The 21,568-nt window shown below is 37.6% G+C and overlaps 1 protein-coding gene across 1 annotated transcript; it reads right to left on the reverse strand.

Annotated features, from left to right (window-relative positions):
* Positions 1-8,621: 8,621 nt before the first annotated feature.
* SKIL (SKI like proto-oncogene) lies at positions 8,622-21,213 on the reverse strand. The gene is made up of 6 exons (XM_009816386.2): positions 20,107-21,213; positions 15,116-15,213; positions 13,447-13,685; positions 12,975-13,225; positions 11,703-11,927; positions 8,622-8,783 (listed from the first exon to the last, which is right to left on the reverse strand). Exons 1-6 carry the CDS (start codon positions 21,211-21,213, stop codon positions 8,622-8,624), a joined length of 2,082 nt encoding a protein of 693 aa, XP_009814688.1.
* Between the last annotated feature and the right edge of the window lie 355 nt (positions 21,214-21,568).

A 21,568-nucleotide genomic window follows, 5' to 3' on the forward strand; every position in this document is an offset into this window, starting at 1 on the left:
GTGGAATTGATCATCTCATCAAAGCCATCGGCACGGCTGCAGTAAAAGGAGAAAATCTGTCTTGGGTCTTCCCTGATGTTTTCAGTAACTGCAAAAACATAAAGAGACCCCATCACCGTGTTCTCTGCTTGCGCCTGGGTTTAGAGAAGTATTAACTAGCACTCACAGAGTCTTAAATATGTCTTTAACAGCACCTTATTTCCACTTTCGAATGCTAAAATTAACACGAGCAGCTTCTTACTCAGACTCATTACGGGTGTAAATTTTAGTCGACTTGATAGAACAAGGAAGAGCCCACTTCAAAACGCCAAAAGAAAAAGTTCACAGCCCTGCATCAGGAGAAACAGGCAGGATCTTTTCCTGACTTAAACCCTGTGCTTTCACGAACACGCATCTGTGCTGCCGGGTGCCAACGCGTCCCTGATGAAGTGTCACCATCGCGTCCCTGATGAAGTGTCACCATCGCGCGTCCTCCGGTGCCTCTGGTTTGGATGCGGGCGGATAGACCGTGGCTGCAGAGACCACTAGCGGGGAGCCCTCCGCATTGCACGGGGAAGGGGAAAAGCGGGCAGAAAACGTCAGAAAACTGGATTTGGATCACTCTTAGAGCTGGCAGTGAGAAAAAAATATTGGGAGCTCCACGCCAGGATTAAGGTGCCGGGAATGAAATACATCCTGCTCTTCATCCAATGCTTTTTTGCCCCCCATTCTTTAACAAATAAAGTGAAAAACACGAACCAGACCATCCTAAGCTTCCTCACCTGTTCCTTAGATTCAAAATTCCAGGACACAAGGCCACAGTTTTCTTTTGTCAAAGCTTCATCTGAACACTGGACTTACCACATAAAATAGTTGAAAATTATCTTTGGAGCAGAACTTTTGTAACAAATAGAAATTTAATAGTTGTTTTCCCATTTGTTTTATATTTGTGGTTACTCCTTGGGGTTTTTCTATACCTGGTTTATGGTACTTGTGTGAAGCCATGCTGCCAGCTAGCCTTCCATTGACTTTCCCAACGTGATTCCACCTTTCTACGTGGCTGATTCTTCTAGTGCACCCACTTCAGATGGAGCATGCTGTTACTTACACCCAGCCACCATTTTCACGTTGTCTAGGGTTTCATTCTAGATGGATTTAACCTTTCCCCAAACAATATTCCTGCTTGTTTATTATTCAGGAGAGAAACTTGTCATCTCTCGAGTGAAACTAGTGTTGTTCCACTTCTTGGACCACACAATTGACCACAAAATCACACGTCACCTCCCGAATTTGGAAGGAGACGAGCTGACAAAGGAACACGTTCCTGCCTCTCCCTTCGCTGACTCAGTTTGCATTTTTTCAGGCGAACATTTCCTCCATCTAACTTTATAGCATTCTGTAAATTAAACATCTGATCTGTTTGCATCAAGCGTAACTGTACATGGCTTAATACTGCTCTTTGATTAATAGCAGGCATAAGGCTACTTATTCACTTTGGGGTGACTGATCCCAATCTCTATCATCTAACAATACTGTGACCACACAGTCCTTTGGAGTTTAAAAACCCACGCATATTCTCTAAATCACGCTTAATACTTAGATTTCCAACATATTTCAAAGTATTTTGTTTTTCTTCAAAATACCAGAAACTTTCGCAACATCATTTCATCCCAAAGCTGAGATTAGAAGCATTTTACGTGGTGCTAGCGCAGGCACAACCTAATGCACAAAACCCAACTTTTTCAAATGCCACAGGATATGAATTCGCAGGCTGCGGACACTACAGTCTCCTACGGTCGCAGTTTTGTTAACCACAAAAGCTTCCTACACTGCCACATCTTCCTTCACAAATGTGTTTGTCAAGGAGTGTGCAGTGGCTCAATGAGCAAGAAGTGAGTTTGACACTTCAGTAAGCAGTACTACTCCACAGTACTCGATCTGGGGCCCACGGGGCACAGCTTGAATTATTTCATTGATGTCGACAGGGACAGGGAACATTCACTATTTTGTCAGCGTTATAAATAACACTACCAATATTTAAGTGAATATAAGTTAATATGCTACAAGTGAACAATGAATCACAAGATGAATAAAGTAAGAATGACTTACCAGCAGTACCCTAAATAAACTGAAACACAACATTCTTAAAATTTACCATTTTTAAAGAAAGTGCTACACATGCATTCATCTCAGCAACAGCATCAACACCTTAAAAATCAATCTTTCCACCTTGTCACTCCAGCAGTTTTTTCCTTGATCAGCATTGTTTTGTTCGACAAATGACATGCATTGCAATTAGTCACACTTACACAAGCTGTCAACTCCCTATGACTTTTTCGCATACAAGTGACTCACCTTGAATGTTTTCTTTGCAGGGTTTTCAGCCCAATAGCTTCTCCCTCGCTTGGAAATACAGCAATATAAAAATGTAATGTGGGATGCAGAAATAAACAGGGTTAACAAGTGGTACAGCTAGTTGTTCATTTTCTTCCATACTAAAGGCTGAACTCAGCAAAATATTACCAATTTCATCTTCATCCTGGTTAATACTGCCCATTTCTCTCTTCAGCTGTAAAATACAAGCACGTACGTGGTAGCATTACGGGTTTGCAATAACCTGAAGCATGATCAGGATTTCCTATATGCAAGAGCAGTACCTAAAAACAAGGATGAAGCACTTTTGCTTTGGTTTGAGGGGAAGGAAAAATATCTAAGTGTGCGTATGTAACCGTGCTTGCTTAGCTGTCAAAAAAAAACAACCCCAAAAACCCTCAAACGTCATTATGAGTAAAATCACCTAGAAAATCTCCAAAATACTATTTGCAGTAAAAGTTGTATTTGTTTTTCCATAAAGCTAAATGGAAGACCCATTCATACAAAGCTTACAGGAACAGCTCCCTCTTTTCTCCTTGCTTCCTTCCTTTCTCTCTTATTCTGAATTTTCTGCTACTTAAGCTCCCTGACGGTAAACAAAAATATTAAGGAACATAATCACGATCTACAAAACCTAGGAACTCCTGAGAGTCACTGTAGGGCATATTTTCCATCAGCAGTAATTTTTTTTTTTTTTAAGTAAATACAGCATAATTCTCATTTCTAACTTTCTATAAAAAAACCCTCAGCATTATATATGGTGATGTGTGTTTTTAATAGCTTAGTAATGAACACAATAAAAGAGGAGGTATGAACAACTCAAACATTGCTAGAGTAGTCAACTAGCAACAAAAGCTGTGCACCAGAAAACATGCCAAATACACAAGTGATTGTATTTACACCTATAAACACCAACTTTATGTCAAGTTACATAGACATCTTAATGTCAGTAATGGCTTCGCAGAGCCGTAAGAGCTTTAGAAAATGGACTCATGGAGAGGGAGGGTTATCAATGTTATAGATTTTGTGAAAAATGCCCTTTAGAAAACCAGGGACCTGCTGCAGGCAGTGGGAGTTTGGCTAACAAGTTTCAGTGTAATCAGGTTTTAATTCACTGCAACCAAAGCAAGGAAGACTTTGTCCTCCCTAGAACAGCACCATTGTTAAACACCTTCCAAAAAGTCAAGTTTACAACTCAGTATATAAATATATTACGAAGACAAGCGTTCTGACATTACAGTTCTTTATTTGTTTTTGAATCCACAATCTATACAGGTATTTACAAGGCATGAAAATGGATAACAGCACAAAATACAATTGAGGTATAAGCTAAGAGCACAGTATGTCATGTTGCAATAAATATAATTCAAAATTTGTAAACTAAGTGACCAGATAGATGCATCTTGTTTACTAAAACCATACAAAATATCTGTTAAATCTCACGTGAGGTAGAGGACAGTTTTGTGTGTCATGTAATGCAACCACAGCAACTCTGACAATAAGACTGTACATCATTGGCAAAGTATTAAAAATCGTTGAATGCACTGATTTTCACAGGCTTTTACTCTGGTTTCAGAATAGTCACATTCAACCTGTTGCCTTGAGCTATGACAGACTCTGTTGTTTTGCAGCTACTTTCTGTAATTTAGTTAACATAATTATACTGGCATGTCAACATCAATAAATACTTTCGAGAGTGAGTTATGAAAACACAAAAACAGATTTTGTCAATCACAGAAAGCAACATAATGGCAACAAAATATTTTAGACCAACTACTTCTTATTTCCTAGAATTAAATACAGTACAGCTGTGCTTTCCTTTAAGTGAGGTATCTATATTTGAAGAAAAAAAATTCAATTGATATTGTTACATTTAATGAATTTTCAAATAGCAAAATTTTATACCATTTGTTTGCTGTGCTTGACAAAGGGCTTAAAACTGATTTTTCAAGCATTTTCCAACTGAACCACTAACCCTGAAAAACCCCCTATTTTCCAAATAACGGAGACACACTACAAAATTGTCGTGCAATGTGTAAGCAATAACTGCTTTCACGAAAACTAAAAAAATTGATGTCTTTTTGAAATAGATTTATGCAACAAATAGAAAATTCTACAAGCTTTCTGTAAGGAAAACTGATGAATACTCGCACTACAAATGTAACGAGCAAAAAGAAAATTGGAACTTGCAGCTTTCTGCTGCTTACTAGTTACATCTTAAATAAAATTACTGAAATATTGCAAGCACAGATTAACAGGCAGGTGTAATTACGTCTTTTGCCGACTTCACCGTATTATAGAAAATGCTGTTGTGTGGATTACTTACACAAATTAAGTGCAGAAAAAATACAAAGTTGTTATCTTTACTGACAAGCAAAATATATACTCTACAAATGAGTGAATTTGAGGAAGCTGACCATGACAGCATTTCAAAGCCAACTTCACAACTAATGCTAGGAAAGTTTTCCAAAAATTTCATAACACATTCTAGCCATCCCCTCCCCTGATATAAAACAAGAATGTATGAATAAAACGTCGTGACTTCTAAAATATGGGCCAAGCCTTATTTTTTCAGGCCACCAGTAGCTTTATGCTCCCACTCAACTTTTCCTACTTCACTAATTGCATTATGCCTTTACTATATACAAATGATTTTACACCTAAGCTATTAATATATTAAATATAGAATAAAATTAGTTTAAGAATGTGAAACATAACTACATTTATCTAAATACTCAAGCAAAACAATATGCTTTACAAAAACTAAAACACAGACTTAACTAAGTTTGGAGATTTAGATAAAAATCTCTTCCGTCTAGGGATACAGGGCTACACTGTGAATGCAGGTGCTTTCAGACTGACACAATTACAAGAGTTTTACTCTTCAAGCTCTTGTATTTTCTCGTTGATCAGAGTACATAAAGCATGTGAAAGTTCTCTTTTTAAAAAGTATAGGAGCAAACTAGGTATTCACCTTGAATCCTACTTACTTTGTCGCAAAAGGTACACTAGGCAACTTTGATCTTGGACTAGGTATTTAATAAGCAACTTTCAAAATTATGGACAATTTTAGGATTTTTTCCTAAAGGCTTCATATCACAGCTATCTGGGAAAACGACTTCCTACCTGAAAGACCAGCAAACAATAACTGAAGGCAGAACAAATAATAATACATAAAATGAGCATGCTGTGACTACAAGCAAGGACCTAATGACAGAATTAGTTTCTACCATTAAGTGTGCACTTAAGTGAGGGCCCTTAAGTGTGCATTCCAAGTTCCTATATTAGGCTGTAAAATAAACCATTCAATATAACTACTATAAGGTAGTGAAAAAAGGTCAACATATATTTGTTCTAGAACTTATACAGTATTATTTACAATTTACTAAAAAACTATCTTTCAAAGACTGTGAACACACAAAATCTATGGCACATTTATGTATACATTATTACTTAAAATCAGTATAAAATTAAGTCTACACATATGAAAATTATTTATGTTATGTAAAGAGCCTGAAAGTAATATTTAAGAATTTTAAGAGGATTACAATAATTTAAAATGCATTCTAACTTACAATTAACTAAATGGAATTATTTACAAAGCTACTTTTAAAGTAATTTTAATAAATGTTCCATTAGCTTTTTCAGCCAGATGTTTTAAAACAATTAGGAGGCCTTATCTGCAGCTGGAATTGCTAAAACTTCACATAGCTGCTTGAGTTCCTGCAAGAGTGAAAATATTAGTACAAACTACGGCCACCAACATTTTAATAGTCTACAGCATAAGCCAGTTAGCAGCCGGTTGAGAGATGGCTGAAGTGCTGGTTGAGGCACAGGAACCTGGGCTATACTAGTACTCCACTGCAATTGCTGCTGCTGAAGATCAACCGGCGGCAAAAGGGGAAATTTGAGCAGAAGTCACGTGACATAGACAAGACCTGGATGGAAATGCAATATACAGTATTCTAATATAATAATCCCATGAGGATTCCATACATTCAACGGCTAAGCTATAAATACTGTGGTAAATTAGTTACTGCAGCTGTGTTAAGCGAGTCTGTATGGCCTTATCTACACTGACAATCAAACAAGTCTGGTTCAAAACATCAATACTGAAAAGCAACTAGAACGCTATCTTTTGATCCTTTGATTAATACCCGGACGAAACTTTCCAGTTTCCCAGGACAGTGTTTTCTTACTTGCCCATCTAGCTAATACAACGTAGGTTCTGCCAATCAAGCTGGACTACCTTCAAGCTCCATTCCCTAATAATCACACTTTTACCAATATTCCTGCCTACCCTCCCTATAGCCATGGTTTTGGTGCTTGCTACAATAAAATATTCATTGCGTTTTTAAAGCAAGCAGTGCATACCCAACCAGAATCATTTATACTCAGCACCTTTCCTTCCAAACCATCACTGTGCTGCAAAGACAGGTTTTTTCCTTTTCTTTTTTCTTTAAAGCAGTAATTTGGAGATGGAGTTGAAGAAGGGAAAAATGTAACCTGGGTCCTCTTTTCTGATCAACACTGACAAAAAAAGTTGTTTGGTATTTTTTCTTCTAAACTGCTTTAATTGTCAGTGTAAATATGACATAGAGTCCATTAACAAAATTATACACAGCTATAAAAGAATCATCCCATGACTCCATGACATTTAATTTACCACTTCATTTCTCATTCAATTTAAAGATATGTGCAATTTTTTCTTTCTCTGTGATATTCAGTCCTGTTATACCACTAAAAGAGAAACAAAAAAGAACTCAGAAGTTTTCAGTTTTACTAATTCAGGGAAAAAAAAAAAAAAAAAAAATCAGTGTAGGCTTTTACTAGTGGTTTCATCCAGAATTAACTGAATTATTAAGAGAATAATAAACCTAAGCATCTCAAAAACAGAAGAAAAAGCACAGGTTAAAATTATGTAGTGAATTACTAGAACTACTAAAATATTCCTAGTCACTGACATAATCAGCTAACATCTGTCAGCTGTATCAAACTTTTTGGAGAGAAGTGCAAAAAATTATTTCTTCATCCAACTTTGTAGTCATGCGTTTAATCCACTAGGAACCAGGCTTCTGAAGTACTCAAACATTATATATACATAAAACAGTAATTCTGTACAACTACACATTTTCAAATGTTATAGCTTAACAAACATGCTGTATTTCTTAATTCATGGTAACATTACCATGCCATTCAAATACAGAGACTATCAAAATGATTTTCAAAGTGCCATATCTGAGAAATTTTTTTTTTTAAGTTATTATCGTAATGTCAGTTAAGGCCATGTTCATTACATGTAAGAAAAATCCAAAAGTTGGCAAGAAGCTCGAAGTGTGGAGGCTTAGGGTGCTAAAGAAACTAATACATATTTTTTTAATAAATACTATTTTTTTTGAAAGCATTAGTATCTGAAAACCAGTTAAGTCAAGCTTTCTCGGTTTCTAGAAGGAAAAGCCCCACCTTTAAGCCTTTTATTAACGTTTCTTTCATACCTACTACACAGAAGAAAACAAAAGAAAATACGTGAATTTTTAATTGCCAAAGATTCCATTGTAATTGTAAATTTTTTAATTTACAAAAAAACCCTAATGTTTTCTTCTTCCAGCATGGCAAGCAAATGCTGGCTCTAAAGCTCTTTAGATTGATAACGAGTTGTTAAATAGAAAATACTGAAAAGATCAGCTTGACTTCACACAATGAAATTATGGGAAAAATTCATGCTGGTAAATGACTTTTGATGATCAATCATCTATCATCGTGGTGATTTTGAGTATTACCTTACAGATGAAAAGCTGCCTTTACTTTCCCCAGTTCGAGAACACAATTCTCATTGAAACCCGAACTATTTCTGACCTTGAAGAATTCAGAATGTTTTTAATGTACTTTTATAACCGGATGTGCAATTGATAGCAAAATAAAGGTCACCACATGTATTTTAACAGACAATATTAAAAGGTATAGAGTCCTCAAGACTGCATTAGAAATAGACAGAAACTGGTCACTCTAAATCAAGAGTTTCGTATTTTTCATTGTTTGAGAAAAACACCAGTACAAATAAATGCAGATTTTCATTGGTTAGGAAAATCTAAAAATGTGTACCTACCTATCTCTATTTATTTATATATATGTCTATCTTCATCTGGCCTTGTCTGGGAAATGGAAATCTGTACAGAATACTTTTTCTTACCATACAGAAACTGCTCACAGTTCATTAAAAACCAAAACACCCTGTTTGAAGGATGCAGTCATGCTTCCTCTTTCAATTTCTATTTTCCTTTTCCATTTTTGGAAGATTTCAAGATCTGTAGCTTCAATTCCTTTATCATCATCTCTAACTTCTCCCTTGCCTCTCGTTCTTGTCTCAGTTCATCTTGAAGCTCTTGTCTATCTGCCTCTGCGTGATCCAATCTCTGTCTCAATTCTGCTAGCTGTAAAATAGAGAGGAGAGACAGAGAGGCAGAACAAATTTTAGCAAACTTATTTGTAAATGTCAGCTATTCATTTCAAGATGCCACTGATGACCACCACAGACATCAGATAAAAATATTCCTGTTCACCAGTGTTTATCAGCTTATCTTCTACAGTTACCAAGAGTTACGCAGTTACCTACTACACCATTAGCAAATGGCATCAATATGCAAAGTTGCATAAACATCATATTATAGTAAAAAAATGGGAAAGTCTAATTTTTAAATACATATAAATTGTAGTTGTATGAACTGCCACACTAGACCATGTCAATAATACATATAATCTGTTAGGAAGATTGTGATGATGTCTGCATCAGATGTTTCACAAATCCCAGAATAAATAGCACTTTTTCATTTCCCAGTTCATTTCTCTCACCTGAGAAAATATTGCTTCTTTATTTCAAAGCCTTAATGCATTTCTAGAACAAACAAAACCACCAACACCGTTTTCTGAGACCCTTTAGCATAAATACAACACAATTACCAGAAATGAGATTCAGAAAATCTTGAACGTAAGAGAGTGTGTGTGTGTGTGTTTTCAAACATGAACGTGAGTCCACCCAAATTTTTTTGTAAAACATTTTGTGTTTAAACACAGAAATTAAATAATTTTTTCATCTTTGGAGTACAGTAAACCTCAAACTTGCTAGAGTGTCATCAAAACTTATTTACAGTGAAATCTGGAAATGTCTGATGACTTTTTCAAGTGTGGGAAAGTTACTGTCAAATTGCTTACAGGTATACTACCAGCAATTAAAACAGGGAGGAGACTGGAAACCAGTTATCTTCTCTACCATTGATTTAAGGGGCTATTTCTTACAAAAAAGACCTCACTGAATCTAAAAAATCCATCTGCCTTTATGATGACTGGTATCTATCTGATCTAAATCATCACTAAGCATACATCTCACTGAAAATGAGGAAGACCGCCAATGAGAATGAAAGAAGCAGGAGCGTACAGGATCACTGGTGTTCACCAATTGCTATAAAATGTACTGGGCAAAGGAGCTGCTGTGCTGATTTTAGAGAAACACCACATTCAGTGGACTTTCATCTCCACTTGTATAATCAGAAATATTTAAGCAGTTCGTAGCATGATCAGAAATATTTAAGCAGTTCTTAGACAGCAATAAGCTATTCATGCAAGTCTTCTGACTCCACTAGTTTGATTAAGTAAAATGTTGCAGTACGATAGTGCCCACTGCCTGCATGTTACAGCATGTACTACATAAGCACATCTCTGGTTAAGTGTTCATTTTCAGCTCTACGGTAAGGTTCCAGTACTGGTTGTACTGCCTTATTGTGATTGACAGAGTAAAGCAACAATTAAACTAGACAATCCAATAAAGACGTTAAAAAGGGGGAGAAGACACTTAGTGCATCTTCAGGCAGGCCTAGAAAGAAGAACAAACATTTAAACAAGTTCCAAATCGCAAATTATTGATTTTGTTTAATGTACAAAGAGAGTTCCTCCCAGCCCACGGTTTTCGGAGAGAAACAGCAGCCTGGGCAACTGCCTCAAGAAGACATCGGACTGAGGCTTTTTTTAAACGCTGTATACACAGCTTGGGGAAGTGACCTGTTGCCAGGACCTCTGTTTAAGTCGGGTACTTCTAACAACTGCTTGGAACCTAGGGTCCAACATCTATTGTAAGATGTGATAAATGGAGAAAAAAAAGCTCAAATTTTATGTTGTGAATAGCTCTACCACACAGGTAATAACAGAGTAAACTTTCATGCAAGGAACTTATTTAAGTTTTCGAAGTCTAACTTCAAAAGAAACAATCAACCAATCTCCTTAGGGAACAATCTATGGTTTTTACCCTCTAAATAAAGTAAGCTATACCAGCCATATAAAACACGCTATACATGATGATCTTCAGAAATTAGAACATGTTGTTACTTGCAGCAATAGGGCTTGTACCAGATGTTTAGTAAATCAGGCCTTAGTCAGAGAGGATTATTTCTGGCAGCAAAGGCCAGGAATCTGTGGAGTGGGATGTCATGAAATTAAATTAATGAGAAGGATTTATGATGCGAGTCTCTGCCCTACTCCCCAAAAATACCAAAACCTGTCTCTCAAGTACTGCCTGTTTCTTAGTTTGAGACAGTAAGAACAGGAAATATATACAACTATGATCAAATGACAAAACTTTACTGAGCTTAAGTTTCAGATTTTGTTTCCTTTAAAAAAAAAAACCAAACTGTGAAGACTAGTTTTCTGTGACACGGTACAAAATACATCAAGATACATTTAATCGTAACTGCAACTGATTTTGAAAAGGGGCATTCCAAGGCTCGCTCTGGCATTAACTGGATTTTTCCCATTGGAATTACATGAATAGCCTCCAACATGAAGAAAGCAATAGTAAAAGTTAAAAAGAAAGAAAAAATATCTCCATAGGTTTTGACATATGAACTCAAGAGGCAGGAATGGAAGACAAAAATATGATTTTCATTTCCAAGGGAACTCTTGACCAAATGCTTTTATAGAGCACAGAAAGGGGCTCATCAGATAGCGCAAAAGATCCTACCTCCAAGGAACAAAAAAAGCAGCAAGGCATGCTACTAACCTGACAAAAAGGTGGTTGAGAGGTTTGGATTTTTTTCTTTTTTAAACATAAAAGAAAAAAATTAATAGCTTATTTCTGTAACCAACACTTGACAGATTAAGTGTTTCTGTAAATTGCATTCCACCTCAGGTTCAATCAAGGGACAGGGCAATAAATATTGCTGTCACTGTGACCTATTTTGATATTAGTCTATGGTATCAGAACACACAGAAAAGATGAAACCTTAAGGTGGCTGAGCAATAGCTTCACAATTTCCTGATAACGCTAAATACGGTTTGGTTTGAAACAAACTTTCCCTTCTCACCTGTGCTGCATATTCAGCTTCTTTGTCTTTTTCTAAATTGGAGTCACAGCTACACTTCTGCTTCATCACTTGGTCCAGTTTCTTCTCCAAGTCTCTCTGCTCAAAGTAAAATTCTTCCATTCTTTGCGCATGCTCTGTTTGCAAACATTCAAGTTCTTTTTGCAAATTCTGCTGCTCTTCAGTTAATTCCTTCATAGCTTTAGAGTTGCTTAACATTTCCACTTCCTGTCAAGAAAAATCAGGATCACATACACCTTGGTTCTAAGACCAGAAAAGTAAAAAACTGATTTTAAATGTGTATCTGGAAACAAGAAGGCCAAAAAGAGCACATTTAACTACTGATAACAATAGCCCAATAATGGTATTTATCTATTCATCAATGACAGCCTGGAATTCTGTAGCAAGTATTTCAATATAAAGAAATTATTTATACTTCCAGGTACACGGAGCTCCCAGAATCAGATTCACAACTTCCAGCAGTGAACCTCAGAAAGCAGCAGCACTGATTTACTAAAATATACTTTGAAGATGAAAGAAGTGTATTATCAGAAAACAGAATAAATGCATTTGATTTCTTTTTCCACTAGCATTTTGATATTTTTTAAAGTCTTAACTTTTTTTAACTTATCTACAAGCTTTACCTCCAGCAGCAGAACAACTTAAAAGCAGCAGCTCTAGGGCCCTATCTGAGCTTGTAGATTCCGAGCTTAATGTTAAATAAAAAAAACCTTAAAAATTAGATCTGGTCTATGAATGTAAGAAGCAAAGACAGCATTTACCTTAATGCAGAAAACATAAGTGAGGCAAAAAATCACAAGTGAACACCAGCTTCTAATGTCATCCGTTATTAAAAAAGACTACCAAAACCCCCCTAAAAATAAGGGCTTAACAAGTAGAAATAGGAAGGTGGTCTTTTTGTTTTGTGGTTTTTTTGGGTGGGTTTTTTTTTTACTTAAACTATACTGGCCAAAATACCTACATGTTTGGAAAACATTTTAAAGTGAAAGCAGTTGTTTTAATTTGGCTAAAATAAAACAAGGAGCTGCTTGAACACAGTAGTTGCAAACTGAAAAGACACCAATTATTAGTGGACTCGAATCTAATCAGCTTAACAGATATTGAAGATTTCGTGTCTGGATTCAAGTTGGGGGGGAAATCTGTGTATTTTGGTGTTTCTAAATGAATGTAATCTGTGATACTGATTCTGGAACCAACAAGCTAACATCAGTTTTCTGATGACAAAAGCGAAATGCACTCAGATTGGCACTGTACCATTTGAAGCTGCTGTTTCCTCCGCAAAATAGTATTTAGTTTTTCTTGCTGTTTGATGTAGGTTTTCATTACTTCTTCCATGATCCTTCCCTTGTCATCTTCACAACTGATGTCTTTCATGAGAGTGGGGGACAAGGTTCGCACATCATTACCTACTTCAACACGGCTAGCTTCTCTAGAGTCTCTAGTGATTTTGGAAGAAACACGTTCAGATTTTCCACCTCTTGCAGAACGAGTTGACACAGGTGGATCTATAGAGAAAAGAAGAACACAGCATAATAATCACAGAAAATTAAACTTCCAGAGTGAAAAAAAAGCGAAGAAAACTGAAGATTATAAAAAGGTCAAAAGAACTTTTGTAAAACTGAAGTGACTCCACAAAATACTAGCTTGGTGTTGAGATTTCCAAAATTATATGGTATAAACATATTCAACTTCAGAATTCAACTTCAACAGAATATTCACTACTCACCTAAACATTTATGCTGCTCCACGCCAGTTTTCAAGTCAATTTTTTCCTGTTCTTCAAGAGAAAGCTCTGGATAAGAGGCAGCTTTTTTGTGCTTTCCACTACTGAGCTTCTTCTCTGACTGTCCAGGTGAGGATTTAATTACTTCTGAAGCTTTGACTGTTGTTTTTGCAACATCCTTATATTGTGATGCAAGAGATACATTTGGGGCAACCACTTTATCACACATATAAAGGTAGTAACTGAAACAGTAGAACAGTAAAATTAAGAATGAAAGGTGAAGCATAATAAATGATGACTGGTAGAGAGCAGTAAGTTTAACTTAAGATGACTTCAAACTGTAAAAGTTTCCATGAAAAATAAGCATGTCCTTTTTAAATTTTTCCTATGCAAAAGGAAATCCTAATGTCCCACTTAATCTATACTGAGTAGATTTTCTAGATAAGGTTTTGAGACCATCAAACAAGAGGATTTTTCAAACATAGCTGATTAAAAAAAATCATATAGAAAATCATATGAAGTCTTCATTTAAATGCAAAGAGTGAAATTAGTATGCCACTGAATCCAGACTCTCTAGCATTTTCATAATCCTTCTATTAGCAATGGAGGAGGGAGGAAGCGATCAGTGTAGTGGGAATGAGCATATCACACTTTAAATAGCAAAGCTGTGTACTGACAGTGCTGGGGCATGTCCGAGATCAATGCTGGACCTTCTTTCCCACATATATTGACCAATCCATCTGGATTTTCACAGCTCCTGGACTCCTGGGAGCACCCTTCTGTACCACCCTAACCTAGCCACTCTGCTTTTGTCTAGTAGAGAGGGAATAGAGTGCCAGATGTGTTAAGGTCAGTGCCAAGATAGTCAGTGTCACGATGCTGGAGTCAACACTGCTGTCTTCAACACTTCCTTTCTCCTAGTTCTGAAGGAAGGCACTGACAGAAACAGCAAACCAAGGGACCGTCACGGAAGTTCCACCACTCACCTGCTTGCGTGGGAACTAGTTTGATGCATGTGTGCTGCTTTGATGCATGCTGCTAGCCAAAAGCATCTGATCTCACCCATATATGGTAAATGCATAACCACATGGGGATGAGGGTAAGAGGTATGTCAAGAAAAACTGTTTCCCTCGTTGATGCAGATGACAAACGTTGTACTATGTTAAGAAAATGCACTTGGTTTCTAAAACCAGGAAACTAATGAACAGATAATTCAGCTGTAGCCGTGGCCCAGTGTGGAATAAAGCCTTCAAACACCTTTTACAAGTCTTTTTTGAGAGGAAATTAAGTTGCACTCATGGTAAATAGGCCCTATGCAGCTTTCCACATGTATGCATTATGTTATAATAGGAAAGATTAAAAATTACCTTCTGTCATTTCTACTCTGAAAAGGGAAATTGTAATTACATTTCAATTGTATTGCCACTGAAGAACACTCATAGATTACAGCTTGAGTCCTGCACCAAAAATCACTCCTAAGCAGCTCATTAATATTTACACCAAGAAACACATAAAAAGTTAGGGTTCAATTATTCTTGTGCAATCGCTTGGAGTTTTCCTAACAGCTCAGGTTGCAAGCACCTTTTTTTCCAGTTGAAATTATCTTTAAGTAGCCAAAAGTATTTAACTTGTACATAAGGTGGTCATAGTTCCGCAGAGGAAATTCAGTTACCTGGGGTGGAAAAAGGAGGGTGGCTGAGGATCAGTTTCTGCTTCTTGCTTTATAACTGGATACCACTGTGATAATTCCAGGCTCTGCTGTGAATCTGCCTAAAGAAAAGAAAATAAATTGGTAATTGGAAGATGGGTACATGTTATTTACATTTTCATAAAGGGTCCTCAGTGGAATGACATTTACACCATGAATACAAACACACCAGAGAAACTGGGGTACTGGAAAATGGAAAGTCTTTGGCAGAGAGGCAGGGTGATGCAAGCCACAGAAGTTTCTTCGATTCTGTTATGGGCAAAGTAGCAACGAAATTAAAAGAAATCTCTTTACAAACCTATATAAAAGCTCTTCTGAGTTTCCAGAACTCTGCCAGAGGCATGCTAAAAATGTTTGGGAGAAACAGAAAGCAGAAACTAGGATTCCCAAAAGGCTGTAGGAACCTTTTGCAATAAAGTATCCACATCATAGTAAGCACCTGCCAGATACTTTATTACAAAATAAAACCTGTGAATAAAATGGAACAATTACTGGTGTTCCAGAGACAGAACTTTTTTTTAGTTGTCATGAATTTTTATTACAGTGGGCAAAGCTGCTGCAGTAACATGACAACTCCATTCCCTTTGCAGTAACAAACAAAATTAACTCTGTGCACTTTGTATTTGGATAGAAATTCTTGTTCTGTTTGTCTCGAGAAACATTTTTGGAATCACTCTTTAGTCCAAGTTACTGGTGATACTTTGTGCTCCACTGCAAAGTTACTATTAAGTTCAAGTGAAAGGGGTCTCCTCATGTATTTAAAAAAGACTCATAGCTAAGAAATGGATTTTTAATTTCATTGTATTAAAATAGCCTTGGGAAGCAGGTTTTCAGGTAAGGTGTGTGGTTGGTTGACCCCAGCCAGCAGCCAAGCACCCACGAAGCTGCTCCCTCACCACCACCCCCAAGGGGATGGGGGACAAAAGCAAGAAAGCTCCTGGATCAAGATAAAGACAGTTTAACAGGTGAAGGAAAGAGAAAATAAAACAAAAAAAAAAAAACACCAAGTGAAGCAAAGGATATAACTCACCACCTCCCACAGGAACACTGATGCCCAGCCAGTCTCCGAACAATGTCCACCTTGGATGCCAAAGCCCCCTTCCTTCTCCTTCCATCCCAATTTTTATTGCTGAGCATGACATTATAAAGTACCGAACATCTCTTTGGCCCCTGCCAGCCTCTTGCCCACCCCCAGCCTACTTGCTGCAGGGGCTGAGCACAAAACAGTGAAAGCCGTGATACTGCAAAAGCACTGTTCAGCAGCAGCCACAACATCGGTATGTTACCAGCACTGTTTTAGCCACAAATCCAAATCACAGCACCATATAGGCTGCTACAAAGAAAGTTAATGCCATTCCAGCCAGATCCAATACCTTCGGAAAGTTGCTCAATTAAAAAAAAAGCCTATAAAGATAAAAAAAAAATCCTACTGTACCAAAGGCTCCATCTAGCATTCTAACACCTTCACAATTTCTTGCGTACAAGATACATTATCAGAAAAGTTTATATTCACACACCCTGAAAGAAACTGCCACAGAACTTCATCTCTGGCAGTCAAGAGGGTACCCAATTACAGACATGTGGTTTGTACCAAGGTCTGCAGAATCAAACGCCACATCACCATGAGAGAGACCAAATCCCATCTACAATATGCTGGTCAAAACTTCCAGCCCACTAAATTCAGCTCTGGCAATGAAACTGAAATTTAAGTCCACCTCTGTGGTTCCTCAAATCTGTTCCAACCAGGTAGAAAGGAGGGAGGGCACAAGGAAGCTAAGCTCCAGAACAGCAAATTCATAACCAAGCCTTTAAATAACGAAGATCTGAAATACACCAAATAATCTCTAGAAAAATGGCCTCATCCTGACACTTGTCAAGATTTTTCTACTTATTCAGATCATTCTAGTAATTTAAATAATGTACATATATTCTTCTACTTACATTACAGCTAGTACACAGTAATCCAATTTTAACTTCTGAATCACATCTTGGCCATATTTTGGGACTCACATTTTAACACATTTGTGTATCTACATATGAAATTAAAGATCAGGTAATCCGTATTTTCAAGTTTATAGGTCAGATGTTTACATTCCCACCTATTTCAAATGGAAACCAACTGTACTGTCTACCCATTAGTGTGCATTTTACAAATGAATTACATAACTTGCAATCAAATTTTTACTTAGGAAAGAAAAGGAAAGGTAATCGTAAATAAACATGAAGTCTTTTTATAACACGATTCCTTCCTCGTCATCTAGGTTAATAAAACAGAGATAAAGCATGTACTTCAATATATGTATGTGTATTTCATTGCCTAACAATCTATTTAGTTCAGATGCTCTTAAATAATTACATAAATGCAATATATCAAGTAAACGTAAAATTGAATGACTTCTACCTAACCTGTTTGCAAGGGCTACATGAAAAAGATGTCTTATTTTTCTTCTAAAGCTAGTTGTACAAAGCTGTTCTTTAAGAAAAAAAACTATAAATAAGTAGTGGTTTCAGCCTAATCATAAGCCAGTCATTTTAGCAGAGACGGGATTTATAAAAATACTCAGAAGAAATGTTAACTCTCCACATAGAGAGCTTTTCCCTGAGCATGGTGATAAACTCAAGGAATTGGTTTGAGAAGCAAGACAAAGTTTTAGTGCAGAGCAATTATGAGAAGCTGTCACAAAGTCGAAGGGAATGGGCATCTGACAGCGCAGAGATCAGCAGAGACTTAGCGACAGCTGTTCCCATGAAGAGCAGGTGGATGTTACACTGCAGAGTCTAGAACTCAACAGAAAATGAGAAACTCGGTGGCAATCAAACACACAGCTTACAGCTTTCTCATTAGCACAAAGAACAGAAAGGAATTAACCTTGTGAGTACAGCAGGTGAGGGCCTACATTGTCTGGTCTTAAAATACTGAAAGCAAAAGCATACTTGCACTGTGAGGCTCTGACTAAACTCAGAGTGAAATGCTACAGAGAAATGCAAGACACAGGATCTAGGATGCTCCAAGGACTATGGGATTTAATTAGTAATTTACTATTCCTGGATGGACAAAGACCTAGCCAAAGGCAACTGTTCCTGGGCCACCAAGATAACCTCAAAGATGCATGAGCACTTCTGAGGACTGACTCAGCAAAGGTGGTAAGAAGGTGACAGAACAGCAAATGGAACATCCTGCAAATAGATTTCCCTAGGCATGTAAAAAAAGGGAATGTCTACATGTCGTGCTTAATACCTCTCTCACACCACAGAAATGAGGGAAAGAAAAGGCTACTGAAGCAGCACAAGCTTCCCCAGGATGAGAAAACAGAGGCTGCGCTCCACCACTCCCCTGTTAAACTCTTCTCATCTTTTGTACTTTCCACATGGATATCCATGAGACAAAAAAAAAAAAAAAAGACAAAGAACCCTCCCCCACCATTTTATCTTCGTCCAAGTTTTCAGTTTCTCTCTCATTCTGACTTCATACGCTGCTTTGTAAGGAAGAACTATACAGGTCTGCAAGGGAATACTCCAGAAAGTTTTTGTACTTCATTTGCAACGGTACAGTCCAAATTACTGTCACTGCTAATTTCAGCTGGTTTTTTCATCTGTACACATGAAACTGAAAGATCTCATGATCTGAAATCTGCTACTGTGAAAAGGGAAGCAGTATTATAGGTATGAATATGGAAGACTATTTCCACTGATGCATCCACTATACTATAGTTTATTACCTACACTGACATTGCAAGGATAAAGGCTGCCATGTTTTTATCAGATGAAAAGCGAAGTCTCCTTGCTATGAACTTCCCTGCATCTTCACGTGGAAGCACTGCACACTGCAGACTTTCATGGAAATTTTCTGCTAAAATCCCTTACTGTAGGCTGGCACGACCTTAAAAATACCTGTTACTACAGTAAGCCTTCCTGCAATATTAACTTTTCAGAAGTTTAGGCTGAAAGGTGTCAACTTGCTGCATACCTTTTTGGGCTCAACCATCTGGACTGCTCTTGCTGCTATTTTGAAATCCACCACAAAACATCCAACAGGCAAAATAGATACATAATCAAACCAGTAGCCATCAGACAGACATATAAATGCCAAATACACTGAAAAGAAACAGTGGCGGGGCAGAAACCATTTAAAAACAACTTAATTTTAAATTATACCCCAAAAATTGTACATTGTATGAATGGCAACATCTATGATGTATTTATCTGATGCTTGTCTTATTTAAAGTAGAAGCTCTCTAAAGGAAAAATAAGCTCTGTATTTTTGAACCACAGTGCAGACTTGCAGCAGTATTTTAGGAAAAAATATAACATCTATTATTAACCATTGTCAAGATACCGGCCTACAGCTCGTTACTTGGGCTCCTTAAAACCCCCTCTTTTTGGCATATTTCTCTATACAACTGGTTTAAATGGAAAGCTACTGCTGAACAAGCAGACTTTGGGCTCCTAAACAGCAACTTATCAATGCACCATTACCCTACATGCAAAGTCATGAGGTGGGTGGTTAACAAGCCAGGTCGCCATACACCGCAGATGTGCACGCTGGAGTAAAAGTAACAAATGAAGAATTAATTTGTAATACTTGATTTTCAAGCTCCTTTCTGCTTTGCTCAGCTGCTGCAACACACACCGCATAAAACATACTCAAAGGTCAAATGGCAGAATGAAAATTTCCACAATAGCTCCAAATTTTCCAGAGACTGTACACCTTATAACACAACAAGAACCAACAAAGCCAAACCAGCTCTAATGAAGTTACTTACAGCCCAATGAGGAAAGAAATTACCGCACCTTTTAATGAGAAATGTATTTCCATGACGAAGCTCTCTCACAAATTTAACTTAGGCTTGAGTTGACAAGCATTCCCACTTACAAAAGGCAAGCAAAGCCCTTCCAAAACAAGTATTTACGTGTGAGCAGAGACGCAGGAGTTTTACAAGACTAGGTGAACTTACTTTGGACCGAGTTCTTTTCTGATTTTTCTCGCTAAATTTCTCCTTCATTTCCTCCAACAGATGCTTCAGTTCCCGCTCCTCCGACGTTCCCAAATATTTTTGGTTGATATGCAGGTAGCAGTGCCACTTGGCCGACTCAAATCCCCAGTGGCAGGTCCTCTTGTCCGGGGATCTGTGTGAATGCATCACAAACGTCTGGGGTGAGAACATCCCGTAGCACTCCAAACATTGGATACACGGGTCATCCGGCGCAAGGTAGAATTGAGGTGCGAACAACCCCTGGCACTTGCCCAGGCATTCATGCTCTACTTCAAAGGCACTGCCAGTCTCTTTCAATTGGGCCAAGGTGTTCTTACCAGGGAGAAAACTGCCATTTTGAGGAAAAGTGCGCGGACGTAGTAAAGCATTGCATAGCCTCTGAGCATCAGTCAGCGTAATTAGCCCACAGGACAGGGCATTAAATGGAAGAATTCCCAACACCTTCAGAATATGAAGCTGGTCGGAAGTGCACCTTGAGCAGTATATATACAGTTCGTCACACACCGTATTGATCTGTTGCAATGAAAAGTCTCGGAGAACCGAATTCAGCACTTGAGGCAGGCAAAGTCTTTTTTCTCCTCCCACTTTAAAACAAGAGATAGATTCCCCCTCCAGTATAGTCTGGGTGAGTTCCGTGGAGCTGTCCGAAGGAATGAGCAGTGGACCAGAAAGTATTTGCGGCGATGGAAGAGGCAAGAAGACAGCGGGTGACATACTTTCCTGCGAATAACGAGCTGAAAAAGCTGCCGGTCCACCCAGTGAACTCTGGCTGCTCAAGTGGAACTGTGCCAACGTGTGTTTCAAACCTGGATTTAAATTCAAAGGCTCAGATAGTGAAGTACTGTTTGGCTTGGCGGTTTCCCCATCAGCCTCCACAGGAGTTTCATCATACTCGTCCAAGTTTTCCTTCTTTATTGTTGGCAATTTATTTATTACAACTCGTACGTTGCTGTTCACATGCATTTCTGTCATTGCTTTTTTTAATGGAGGACTCCCATCCTCTTGGATCCCACTCCTTTTTTGGTCTGAAACCAGACCTAGAGGGAAGTTTGTTTGTGGGCTTTCCATTGCTAAACACCAGAACTTCAATTAAATAAGTCTTGAATGTGCATTTTCCTGCTTGTTCATACAAAAAACAATTTCAAGTGATCTTGATCACCTCAGGCACACCAAGTTTTGCACTGCTTTCAGTAAAATGTTACTTCTTCAGCCTCCAATGGTAAAAACTGTAACCCATTTTGCATGTAATACCATAAAATAAATAATGGAGAGGTTACGCAAATTTTTCGTTTTATAGTTATTAGTTCAATGTTCTCGTATAAAAAAAATGCCGCAGTATGTATACAAAAGGCTTTTCTTCATACCCTGCCCACTATTTTACACCATAGTCTTGTACAGCAATTTAGTAAAGACCGACGAGCTG

Source organism: Gavia stellata, chromosome 11, assembly GCF_030936135.1.
Source record: "Gavia stellata isolate bGavSte3 chromosome 11, bGavSte3.hap2, whole genome shotgun sequence".
Classification (NCBI taxonomy): domain Eukaryota; kingdom Metazoa; phylum Chordata; class Aves; order Gaviiformes; family Gaviidae; genus Gavia; species Gavia stellata.

Coding starts and splice junctions, on each gene's coding strand:
- SKIL (XM_009816386.2), bottom strand. CDS start 21,213: ATGGAAAGCCCACAAACAAACTTCCCTCTAGGTCTGGTTTCAGACCAA. Junction 13,686..15,115: donor CCCTCCTTTTTCCACCCCAG/GTAACTGAATTT, acceptor CTACTGTTTCAG/TTACTACCTTTATATGTGTG. Junction 11,928..12,974: donor GGAAACAGCAGCTTCAAATG/GTACAGTGCCAA, acceptor TTTTCTTGACAG/GAAGTGGAAATGTTAAGCAA.